This window comes from Morus notabilis, unplaced genomic scaffold (assembly GCF_000414095.1).
Source record: "Morus notabilis unplaced genomic scaffold, ASM41409v2 Scaffold756, whole genome shotgun sequence".
NCBI classification, from domain to species: Eukaryota; Viridiplantae; Streptophyta; class Magnoliopsida; order Rosales; family Moraceae; genus Morus; species Morus notabilis.
Window position 1 is genome coordinate 34,213 of NW_010361110.1, and position 12,426 is coordinate 46,638.

The 12,426-nt window shown below is 34.4% G+C and overlaps 2 protein-coding genes across 3 annotated transcripts; one reads left to right on the forward strand and one right to left on the reverse strand.

Moving 5' to 3' along the window:
* Positions 1–773: 773 nt before the first annotated feature.
* On the forward strand, positions 774–4,593 carry LOC21387618 (calreticulin). 2 transcript variants are annotated; one of them, XM_024165862.1, is made up of 14 exons: positions 774–905; positions 2,045–2,152; positions 2,263–2,455; positions 2,550–2,808; positions 2,905–2,961; positions 3,069–3,116; positions 3,198–3,284; positions 3,371–3,428; positions 3,518–3,585; positions 3,674–3,769; positions 3,851–3,898; positions 4,044–4,073; positions 4,159–4,272; positions 4,362–4,593. In XM_024165862.1, exons 1-14 carry the CDS (start codon positions 803–805, stop codon positions 4,371–4,373), a joined length of 1,281 nt encoding a protein of 426 aa, XP_024021630.1. In that variant the 5' UTR covers positions 774–802; the 3' UTR covers positions 4,374–4,593. The 2 variants fall into 2 exon arrangements, with proteins under 2 accessions (XP_024021630.1, XP_024021631.1); XM_024165863.1 differs by having other exon boundaries at positions 4,165–4,272.
* Positions 4,594–6,050: 1,457 nt separating this feature from the next.
* On the reverse strand, positions 6,051–7,555 carry LOC21387619 (universal stress protein A-like protein). Its single transcript, XM_024165861.1, has 4 exons — positions 7,188–7,555; positions 6,942–7,048; positions 6,588–6,706; positions 6,051–6,335 (listed from the first exon to the last, which is right to left on the reverse strand). Exons 1-4 carry the CDS (start codon positions 7,363–7,365, stop codon positions 6,239–6,241), a joined length of 501 nt encoding a protein of 166 aa, XP_024021629.1. The 5' UTR covers positions 7,366–7,555; the 3' UTR covers positions 6,051–6,238.
* Between the last annotated feature and the right edge of the window lie 4,871 nt (positions 7,556–12,426).

Genomic DNA, 12,426 nt, shown 5'->3' on the forward strand with positions numbered 1-12,426 from the left:
TTTTTGGTTAATCTGATTGTTTTTTGGAGAATTAATCTGAAATTATCAGGCCCGGTTCATTTCGCTTATTCGAGTTTATAATTCGAGTTTTGCTATAGTAAAAAGCTCTCAGAAACAGTCACATCTAATTTTTTTACTACATTAAAAAACTCTCACACAACATCACATCTCAACTCTAATTAAAAATTTGAATTAGCGAACCAAATGGGGTACAATATAGACCCCGTTCATTTCGCTGATTTGAGTTTAGAATTCGAGTTTTGTTACAGTAAAAAGCTTTCAGAAACAGTCACATTTAATTTTTTTGCTACAATAAAATTTTTTTACACAATATCACATCTCAACTAGAATTAAAAACTTAAATTAGCGAACCGAACGGGTCTATAGTCAATCACTATTTGCAGTGTTTCTTAAAAGGAATACTATTTTACAGTGCCACGTGTCAATCGTGTCAGAAATTGGCCATCCATGATCTGCCAATCCAATAGAATCCCAGAGGCCGAGGGGTTTTATCGTAAATCTAGTCTATCAGACTGAAGAACCTACGTGGTGGCGTCCAATTGCCAACAGCACGAGCAGTGTAGTACCCAATCGGAAATCGCCACGTGGCTCCAATGACAAGCTTTGATGACGCGGCGATCTTACGTTTGTCCATGTCATAAATTTTGTCCACGTCGGACTTTACCCACGGTCTAACAACCGAGGGCAGAAACCACGCGCGTATCTTCATATATAGTCCCCGTCTCATTTCAGAGCTCACCCTGTAGTTTCAATTCTCTCTCTTACTTCCTCTGTAACAGCCATGGCGTTCGGGGTTCGAAACCCTAAGCTTCTCTCTCTGATCCTCCTCATCTCCGTTCTCGCTAGCGCATCCGCGAAAGTGTTCTTCGAAGAGCGCTTTGATGGTATATATCTCTATCCATGGCTACTTTTATGTCAACGATTTGTTTTTGCATCTTTTCGTGTTTGGTTTCTGCAAAATTTTCGGTGTTCGCTTGCATTTCGGATGAATTTTGTTTTTTGAGGTTCTGTATCGATCATTATACGTTAATTCCGTTTGATTTGCGAAGGATCGACGTTCTTTTGATTTACTTTTTTTTTTCCTTTTTGCTATGGATCTGCGGTCGTTATTTTTCGTTAGTGTTTGATTAGAAGTTGGAAATGGACTGACATTGATGATCTGAAGTAGATCTATGAATCTTCAACACTTACGAATTTGTGATCTGTTTCTTGGTTTTCGATATGGAAATGGAAATGCTCTTAACTTTGATCAAGATATGAGTTTTATTTGGAAGCTATGATCTCAATTTTAATGTCCGAGCTTTTACTTTAGCATTTGGTATGGTAAAAGTTACAATGGCAGAAAGTAAAGGTTTAGAGAGCTATTCAGAAGATTTCATTCAAATTGAAAACGTGAAAATTTCTCTAGTTAGGAAAGACATTCTAGATCTAGGCCTTCAGGAAAGTTTAATTTCGAACATAGTTGTGTGAAAAAGTGAAATCCATATAGCTGATCCTGATTAAGTTGGGATTAAGGCTTGTTGTTGTTACGAGGTGCTCTTGTCTTTATATATACAATGTATTTATAAGCTTGCCGACCTCGGTGTCTATCAAGACCCTTATTGGTTATTCCGTGGGTTCCATATAACGTGGATAGAATAAAGATTTGATAGCTTAATTGTAAAATATTGCATTTGAGACGATTAGGATGGAGTCAAATGTGACTGAGCTTCTTTTGGAACTGAATAGGATGGAAGCTGAACTTGTTTTCCATTATGAGTGTATGTTACTCCATGTGTTCATAATAACACATGGGTTCGTGTAAGCATCTAGTCCAGAAAATTAAATTTGATTTATAATTTCCTCACTGTTTAAATTGTCTCTTGACGTTGCAATGCTCCTATGAGAAGTTAACAGGGAATGTTTTGTTAAAGTAGAAAGGCCAAGGCCAATTGACTTTGTTAAGTTGATTATTTAAATACATATGCATATGCTATTCTAATCTCATTTCCTTTTGTTGTAATACATTCTTGGAACATTGAAGATGGATGGGAGAGCCAGTGGGTTAAATCTGACTGGAAGAAAGATGAGAACATGGCTGGGGAGTGGAATTACACCTCCGGTAAGTGGCATGGGGACGCCAATGACAAAGGTAAAGGAAGCAGTTTTTTCTGTGTGATTTTTTATATGCTTGATTTTCTAAAGATTAAAGAATTTTAAGTTCTGCTTATGAGCTTGGAACATTTTGATCTTTTGATGCAGGTATTCAGACAAGTGAAGATTACAGATTCTACGCCATTTCAGCTGAGTTCCCTGAATTCAGCAACAAGGATAACACACTAGTTTTCCAATTCTCCGTTAAGCATGAGCAGAAGCTTGATTGTGGTGGTGGGTACATGAAGTTAATCAGTGGTGAATTAGATCAGAAGAAATTTGGCGGTGATACACCATACAGGTTGATAATAGCTCTCTATGAGTTTCGTTTGTTTACCCTATTTTCTCATTCACGTTTAACTTTCTGATTGGGGGTGGTGTTCGGCCACTTGCAGCATCATGTTTGGACCAGATATCTGTGGTTACAGCACCAAGAAAGTCCACGCCATTCTTAACTACAACGGGTCTAATCATTTGATCAAGAAGGATGTTCCTTGTGAGACTGACCAGCTCAGTCATGTATACACATTTATTCTTCGACCAGATGCTACCTACACCATCCTTATTGACAATGTGGAGAAGCAATCTGGCAGTCTCTACAAGGACTGGGATCTTCTTCCTCCTAAGCAAATCAAGGATCCCGAAGCTAAGAAAGTAATCACTTGTGAACAAACATCTTATCGGTTTCTTTTTAGATTCTTCTCCTGGGTTTTAGATTTGACAACAATTTGACAAAACAATGTTTGACAGCCTGAAGATTGGGATGACAAAGAGTACATTCCAGATCCCGAGGATAAGAAGCCAGAGGTAATTACCATAGATTTGGATGGTTCTTCTTCCTTTTATTAGATGTTTTATTTATTATTCGGTGACTGAACATATATACTAAAATGCGTCCTTTTCTGCAATCAAAGGGTTATGATGACATTCCAAAAGAGATTCCGGATCCTGATGCTAAGAAGGCAAGGATAGACTCTTGTGTTTCAATTTATTATACATCCATAAAAACGTATTGTAGTTACTAAGCTGGTTTGTGTATTCAGCCTGAAGATTGGGATGAAGAGGAAGATGGTGAATGGACAGCACCAACAACTCCCAACCCAGAGTACAAGGGCCCATGGAAGGCAAAGGTTAGTGGAATCCTCGTTCGAAACTCAAGTATATTTCATACAAAATTGCAGCAGTTTCCTTATGACTTCCATCCATCTCTCTGCAGAAAATTAAGAACCCCAACTACAAGGGAAAATGGAAGGCACCACTTATTGACAACCCAGGTTCGTTTTCATTTGTTTTGCATTGAATCAAAAATTAACTTTCTAGTATGGTGTGCATTAACGGTATGAAGTTTTAATCCTTTTTACAGATTTCAAGGACGACCCTAATCTCTATGTTTTCCCCAATTTGAAATATGTGGGAATTGAACTATGGCAGGTAAAAAATTGTCTACTGCCTACTTGCATTTTATGGTTATTTTCATGCAACTGTCTCAGACTGGTAAGCTCGATGGATAATTTTTCAGGTGAAATCTGGAACCCTGTTTGATAATGTCTTGATCACTGATGATCCTGAGTACGCCAAGCAGTTGGCTGAAGAAACATGGGGCAAGCAGAAAGATGTACGCTATTTTCCTTGCCTTGCTGGTAACTTTGGATAAAATAATCTGTCCATATCTAACAAATTTCCATGGTATTTTCAGGCTGAGAAGGCAGCATTTGATGAGGCAGAGAAGAAGATAGAGGAAGAGGTACTAAATTTTTCATCTACTATGTTATTTATTGTGGATATTACTTCAAATGTTACTGGTATTCATGGCTACGTTTGTCCAAATTATGATTTTTTTTTTTTTAAGTCCATGCTTCACTAATATATGGCATTTAATCCTTTACCAGGAATCAAAGAATGATCCCGTTGATTCTGATGTAAGCTCAACTTTTTTACTCTTATCCTAAAAAATCAATGAAACTACTTTCTGGTCTGGTCCTGATCGTGTTGACATGTTTGCAGGCTGAGGATGAAGATGAAGCTGAAGAAACCGATGATGCAGGAAATGAATCCGATGCCGAAACAAAGTCGGAGGCGATTGAAGAAAATGATGAGGCCAATGAGTCCGACAAGCATGTAGGTTTTCTTTTCTCATCTCGTGGTCGAGAAATTGCATTATATGTCAAGTTGCTGATTATCATATCTTGTACTCCGTATATTTGCAGGATGAACTGTAGGGAGAAAGTGCAGCAAGTTCAAAGAGATAACTGGGGTGTTAAGAGTACTCCGAAATTTTTTTTCTTATTTTATTTTTACATGTAGGAATTTTCTCGGTGAAGGAACTTTAGCAGTTTGAGCCACTAGAACAATATGCTGATTTGTGTGTTTTTCATCGCAAAATGAATAGTTCCCGACTTTTTAAGCTGGAAAATGGCACTCAAATTGACCCATTTTACAAATCTCTCTCTCTAACATTGCACGCGTGAGGGAATATATGATCGTGAGAGCGAAGTTATTATCATGGTGTATTACTATTGTGATGCCGACTTGCGTTGCGTGGAATATCCGAACGCACAAGAAAAAGTTGCTTTGAACCTTATTATGTGAGCGTGAGCGTAACCGATCCTAGGTTCCTGAAATCTTTGTTGCCCTGTCGATGTCGTTTTCTGTATTGCCTGTCCCTGTCTTTTGAGTTTCGACCAAGAAATTCTCTGAAGAATGGCAAGAAAACTTGAAAAACTAAAGAGTTGATCTGTTTTTGGCGCACAAGTCCAAACAATCTGGTAGATGGACATGGAGTCGCTTTCTATTTGTCTCTTGGCTTCTGTATTGCTTAGGTAGATTGGGAATGTATTTAATAATAGGTCAACAACCGATTTATGAGGGCCATTATGCTTCTGTTTGTCTAATACAAGCAAGCTCCATGAGTGGTCCTCTATCAAGAGTCAAGATCCGTAGTAAGTTTTGTCATTTTCTCAAAACTGAAATTGTGCTCTTAAGGGGGATTACATTCTCTTCAATTGCGAACAAGCCCTCTCTTTTTTCCCCTCAACCAATCCACAAACACCATCAAATTCTACATTGGTAAGGTAACGAGTAAGGAAGAAAATAGAAATACCTGCCCAAGAATAACAGCCTCGACAGGCTTCTCTCTCTTAAATCTTTCTCTAAACCCATCGCTGGCTTGGGTCCCTTTCAAGGGTTTGAGGAGCGTACCCTAAAATTATTGTACCTCCAATGTCCTACGCCAGTTATTGAAAAATCCAATTAAAAGACACAAAAAGAAAAATAATACAAAACTAGAAGATATATTAGACACAGGTTTACTCCCGTGAAAATCCATGCTAGCATTGGATAACTTTTAGGAACTGCTTCTTCATTAGGCGTCGATCACTCGAATTGGCTTCTTAAAGGCCTCAAAAATTTCAGAGGTTTGGGTCCAAACAAAATCCATGTCAACGTACAGAATTTTGCTTGCTTCTTCGGGGACTGCATGGGCTTTTATTGTCAATGCTAAAATTGCTTATATGGATGCAAATATGCAATATTTTTGTTCCTCGTATCAGTCTTGTAGATTCAAATCCTTTGGTTTACTGGCATTTTTCATTTTGAATAAAGAACAGAAAAAATGGGAAAATAAAACAGAAAAGAACAAAATGCTCACTTTATTTTTATTGTAGGCTAATACAAGGAATCAGCCAATTAATGTAAACATTCGTGTTAACATGCATTAAGGGAAAGTTTTATGGACTTGCAGCACCTCCTCTTCGTGGATGTTAATTATATCCTCAATTATGACTAGCCTTTTTTTTTTTTTTTTTTTTTGAGGATAATCATTTTTTTCCCCCCCATTGTATATGGTATGCGCGAGTTATATACATCCTTTGCCGCTTCTTGAAAGGAAAGGTTCACAGTGCGTACACGTGCTTTCTCAATTTTTATGATGAAAAACATACACTCAGTAGTACAGTATGTACACATGCAAGTTTATACCCAAAAAACAAAAACAAAAAGACCACAAAAAATCTGAACGGTCATCAGAAAATACACATACATCTTATTGGAAAAAAGAAAAAAGGGAAGAAGAAGAAGAGGAAGAAAATCATTTGTTCTCAGCATTTGTTTTGGGCTTCTTCACTATCAATACGGGACATTTCACAGTCTGTGCACAATGGTTGCTGACACTCCCAAGAAAAGCCCTGACAATACCAAAAACTTATTTTTGTTAGTAAAAACTTTCTTCTTCATCAAATCTATTTCTTAAAATTGAACAAACTACTTTTTCCCTTTGCAAAATACTAATATAACCACTCATCAAAGACATCTATATTGAGGAAAATTCTTGAACATTTCATCAAATTTCACCGGCAGCAGCGTGACACATTTAATTTAATAATTCTAAGAAAAAAAAAAACAAATATTTTGTTGAAAAGGAGAAAAAGGAGTAGGACCTTTTGATCAGACCGTAACCGTGGCTTCCCATGACCAAGACGTCAGCACCAAGCTTCTCTACCATCTGGCAGATCACGTCCCTTGGATCACCATTCTCTACTCTTGTCTCCACTTTAACCTACTCCAGCACACATAAATTTCTCACTATACATCTCAATAAAAAAAAAATAAAAAATACTAATAATATTACATACCACTATTAGTGATCATTCATATTAATTTTTTTAATCATTCACCTAATTATATGTTAATTCCAAGTCTCTTGCCAACTATGATACACTTCACATAATACGAATTAAAAAAAGCATAATTCATTAATTATCAAAGTCATTATAAGAAATCAGTATACTCACATCGTGAAGGTCCTTGCACATTCTCTTGGCCTTCTCTATCACGCAGTCCGCCACGTCATTAGTGTAGCTCTCCATAGCCGCCGTTATGTCAGAAGAAAACAAATATCCTGACAAAACAACCAAATTTACATAAAATACCACAAAAGAAACATGAAACGACACCGAGTGAAAAGTCGTTAGTCTCTTTTGATGTCCCAAAATACCCCCAACATAAGTCCAATATACCTGAAGGATCCTCTCTCTCACCTGTGCCATCTAGGGCCGTGTAAACTGCCCGTGGGGGCTTGGCGTAGAGCAAGAAAAGGGTATCCTTGGAATTTTGCATGATGACGTTTTTTATGCACCAAGAGAGCGCGTGGGCGCTCTCCTCGCCTTCATCGACGGCCACGAGGATCCTCCGCTCCTTTGTCGCCACGTCAGCCATTGATCCCTTGGTCTCTTGATCCAACGGTTTGAAATCTTTTTATGAAGATTTTCGAAAAGGTTTCAGAAGAAGAGTAGAAGTTGTAGGTGAAGGAGAGCAAAGAGACGAGTTGTTACGTGGGTATTTATATAAGGGCTGAGAAATGGGTAAGGATTAACTTGGAAACATTTCTTCTGTTTTCTGCTTGCGGTTTCTGGGCTAACCTTTCTTCTTTGATGGTTTTCCAATCCAGGGGGCCCTCTTTGAATATTATATCCTTTCGGATTTATTCGGAAGATTGTCCTCCTTTTGGTTTTTGGATGGTACAATACAAAAAGAAATAAATATATGTCCAGCAGTACGAACACCACTCATTAATAAAATAAAATGTGTTTGTACACAACTTAATAAAATATATGTATGTGTACGAGCCTTACGAGGTTTAACATTAGTAGTACTTCTAAAAATTTGTTTAGTTTATTGATCAAATTTTTAATTTAAATTAAGATATAATTTTATGTGAGAATTTTTTATTATAATAAAAAAATTAAATATAATTATTTTTAAAATTTTTTTTACTATAGTAAAATTTAAATTCTAAATTCAAATTGATGAAATGAACGAAGTCTAAATATTATTCTTTTTTACTGTCTGCCCTCCGTACATGAATAAATATATTAAATAAGATTGATAGTTGCAAAAAAAAAAAAATTAAAAAATCTTTTATAAGTAGTTTTAAAGATGTTTATGGCTTGTTTAGTTCGCTGATTCGAGTTTTTTATTTAAGTTAAAATGTGATTTTATGTAATAGCTTTTTATTGTAGTAAAAAATTTAAATGTGACTGTTTCTAAGAGCTTTTTATTGTAAAAAAAATTTAAATTTGACTGTTTCTAAGAGTTTTTTACTATAAAAAAAAACTCAAATTCTAAATTTAAATCAGTGAAATGAACGAGACCTTCATGTTTTAAATAGGAGCTTTTATATGCATAAAAAAATAGGAGCAAGGAGAGTTATCTGCATATAGGTATATTACTTAAATTAGATCTTATCAAAATATCCTATTAAAATAATATATATATATATATATAATATAAGTTTAGTCTCTGATCAGGCATGTACCTTTGCATGACCAGTCTTACAGAAAAATGAGAGACGTCAGATTAAAATAGACGGTCAGAAATTAATGGAGGAGGAGTAAAAGGTGGCCTTAGTCACTTTATGATAAGCATGCGGTGTCCAGGTGTTAGTGAGGTGGGGAGTGATGCAGTGGGTGTCAGGAAAATTGTTGACAAATGTTGAGGGCTCAAAGAGTGTGTCAGTATGTGAAATATGATATATAATTTTAGAAGGGTAGAGTTGTAAATGTGGTCGAATAAAAAATAATTTATAGAGTGAGAACATTTGTTAGTGATGGACAATGTACAAATGAGGCAAACAAGTATGCCTTTTAAGTATGCAGTAACAGAGGTTGAAGTTTGTAACATTGTTGAAAATGCTTAATCTAATTCAAGTTGGTAACAAGCGTATCATTAGGATTTTGGTGAAAGAAGCAATAAGTTGAAATTGTTCATCTTAAGAGCAACGAAATTTAAAGAATTTAATTGAGTTAGAGTTATGTCATTGGCACTAAATAAGTATAAAGATAGAATTACATTAAATAGTAAATGTTTATTCAAATACTAAAATTTAACATTGGTGCTATATTTACTTTGAATGACTTAAAGAAAACCTAGAAATTTTTTTTTAAAACATATTATAACTTTAAAAATTTTGAAGTTCTTCAAAGACAAAATAACCTTTTGGTTCAACTTAATTATTAAAATACATACCGTGAAATAAACTTAAAAAAAAGTCTAAAATATTTTTCAAATCAAAACCACCATAAACCAAAGTTCCAAAATAATGAACAATAAAAATTAAAACTTTATTTAAATTTAAGCACTTTCATTCCATGATCGTTTCTCTCATTTTCCTATCGTGCATAGCTCGCATCCGCTCTAAGATTCTCCATGGCTACATCTTACCCTTTAGATTGTCTGCAACATGAAATAACTTATATAAGCAAGGGTTTGGTAAGACACTTAATTCTTACAAATGTAAATGAACATTTTTATTCATCAACAATAAACGTCATCATGCAAATAATTATTTTTTAACGTATTTTAATTTTAAAATCCGTCATATATTGAGTCTGATGTTGTACTATCATAGAGCGCTAGCTACAGAAAGCTAAACGCTCTAACCCTTAAAGTAAGTAAAACTTAACATTCAAATTACTCTACAGTAGATTTTTTTTTTTTAATAGTACCTTAAAATTTGAAGATCGGTAAATTTTACCAAACTACCTAAACGATTTTTTTTCTTCTAATTAAATTTTGCCAAATTTATGCCTTTTTTTTTGTTATAAAAGATATGCTACAAATAAATTTTAGAGAAAGCAATTCAAGTAATACCACAATGGGTACCCATGTCTTTGTCCAACATTAAATAAATAAATAAAAGATTCTTAAAAATAAAAACTCCAAAAACGTCAATCGTTTCTTATCATTGAAAATAAACGTCTTTAATTATGTTCAAAAAAAAAAAAAAGAGAACGAGTTTAGCTTGGCTCACGTTTACTATTGAGTGATTGGACTGCGGTGAATTTTGAGATAAGATATTCATTTTTTAAATATTTCTTTACATAAAAGTGTCCAGTCTAAGATCTCATCCTACAATGTAAAATTTGAGGTTGCCCTTCCACCATTTCTAACCGTATAGATTTGATCCTACAATTGTGGTTTATCATCCGGTACTTTTTATAAATGCCTCCTATATATATATATAATATATATATATGTGTAATATTATAAATTTAGTGGTTCAAATGAAAGCACTACAAATAGAATACCATTTCAAACCCTATAAAAAATTCCCATTTTGAATATTATATCATACAATCAATGCAAATCAAATAGATAAAAATCTAACAATCTAAACCTGCACAGAACTAAAAGTATAATTTTTTGTGCCTTGACAAAATTATTTTCAAAATGAGAGTTAGATATTTGTGTAAAATAAAAGCTTAATTTAGTTGTGTGTTCTTTATTTTTCTTTCTAATTAATAGCACTGTTGATCCCTGCTATATTATTGTATCATTTTGATTATTGGTATGTAGTTATCTCTATGAAATTTCGAAATTATTTCTCGATTTTACTACCACGGAATAACCTATCATAATTAAAAATTTATGGTCCAAAATGACACAATGCTTAATTAACAAATTTACTTTTTAAAACTAATGAAGATAATGGTTATGATTGATTTGTAGTCTTTAAATTAGTAATGGATATTTGGATACCATCTCCCACTAGAAATATCTTCCCTCTTTTTGTTTCTTTAGTAAAAGAAACCATGAGCATTTCGGGGTTATTCACAAGGTGAAAAGAGAGTAGAGAAAGATTGTCCTCAATATATAACTTTTAGATTCTCCAAGGAAAAGAGAGAAGATTGGATAGAAATGAACCATAAAGAATTGCAAAATTCCAGACAAAGCAAGGAATTGATCTCGGTAATGTGAATCATGAAGATACATGTCACTTTGTCATGGACGAGACTAGCATAATCAGCATAACATGATTTAGGATTGCATAACATGATTTAGGATTGAATCCCATGCTTGGAACTTGTCTATTAGGGGCACATTTCACCACAAAAAAGTTTATTCTTATGTACAGCACAAAGCATATAATAACCTCACATTTTTTTAAAACCTTTATAGTGGTGAAAGTTATTTTTTTTTTATTGTTAAGAACCGTTATTTATATGCATTAAATTAGTTTTTTTTAACAATTAAATCTGTATAAATTTGTATTAAAAATTTATAATATTAGACACATAACTGTTTCTATTACAAATTAGACTGTAGAAAAATTAATAACACAATTAAAATACAATTCTTACTTATGGAGCAAAAATAATCTTCTCCATCATAAATACATTTTTTTTAGGGGTATTCGTTTGGTGAATTTTTGCGGGCAAATGTACATATAAGTTGGACGACATGTTCCCCTACTAGCCTACTAGAGACGCACGCTTCAGTATAAATAGCCGCCGTTCTATCAATATCCTGTTCAAGATTCGACTAACAAAAGGCTAAGGTAAAAACAGAAAAAGGGCTAAAAAAAGAGAGTTGTCTATAATTGTAACCATCAATTTGAATTCTAAGGTTCTTGTGCTTCGACTTTTTCTTTTTGGTCTTCTTGTTCTTTTTTCTGCTCCTATCTACTTACACTTTTAGTTATTATTAGAGAATTTGAGAGTAGAAGATGAAAAGAATGTAGAAATAAAAGATAATTTGATATGTATAAAAATACATTTTTTTAAGATTTTATTTGTCTTCACTTCTTAAAGTTTACTAATGAGTTTTAATGACAAATTACCTCTAAGATACAACAAACCCTTGAACACAATATCTAGCAATAATATTGAGTTCCATAACATGAATTAAATTTGTAAATTTTTTGAAGAATTAATAAAGACAGAGATGTCATTTCATTGAATGAATGCATCGTTTTTAAACATTACAACCTTTCATAGAAAGATACCTTTTCAATGTATAGGTATCTTTTCATGGATTGATACACATATTACAATGGTTATATATATTGCTAATAAGTGTTTAGATATGTGTTAAAATATATCACCAATGGATGCAATGGTTCAAGACCTTTCAGATCACATAAACACACGAAAACATAGTTTTCTACAGTAGTACCCGTTGTAGCGGATGTTTTCCCCCCTACAGCGCTCGGGCAGCACAAAACTGACCCGAGAGGCCTGCACAATGGCGCTGCAGCGCGAAGTTTTCCACTGCAACGGAGTTTTGGACAGAGAGCAGCCTTTCGGGATGCAATGCAGGCGCTGCAGCGCGCCTGTTATCCCTGCTTGGGCGCTGCATCGCCCAAAATTGGCGCTGCAGTGCCTATAGCTACTTTGACAACACCAAATGGTGCTGTCAAACTCGCTACAACACTTATAGCTGCTTTGACAGCACTAAATGGTGCTATCAAACTCGCTGTAGCGCTTCCTTGCCATTTTT

What these genes read in the sequence shown, in the direction of transcription:
- LOC21387618 (XM_024165862.1), top strand. Translation starts at nt 803, where the DNA reads ATGGCGTTCGGGGTTCGAAACCCTAAGCTTCTCTCTCTGATCCTCCTC. An exon ending in GGCGGTGATACACCATACAG is followed by an intron (nt 2,456 to 2,549) that starts GTTGATAATAGC and finishes GGCCACTTGCAG; the next exon opens with CATCATGTTTGGACCAGATA. An exon ending in AGGATCCCGAAGCTAAGAAA is followed by an intron (nt 2,809 to 2,904) that starts GTAATCACTTGT and finishes AATGTTTGACAG; the next exon opens with CCTGAAGATTGGGATGACAA.
- LOC21387619 (XM_024165861.1), bottom strand. Translation starts at nt 7,365, where the DNA reads ATGGCTGACGTGGCGACAAAGGAGCGGAGGATCCTCGTGGCCGTCGAT. An exon ending in CACGGCCCTAGATGGCACAG is followed by an intron (nt 7,049 to 7,187) that starts GTGAGAGAGAGG and finishes TTGTTTTGTCAG; the next exon opens with GATATTTGTTTTCTTCTGAC. An exon ending in GGTTACGGTCTGATCAAAAG is followed by an intron (nt 6,336 to 6,587) that starts GTCCTACTCCTT and finishes TGGTATTGTCAG; the next exon opens with GGCTTTTCTTGGGAGTGTCA.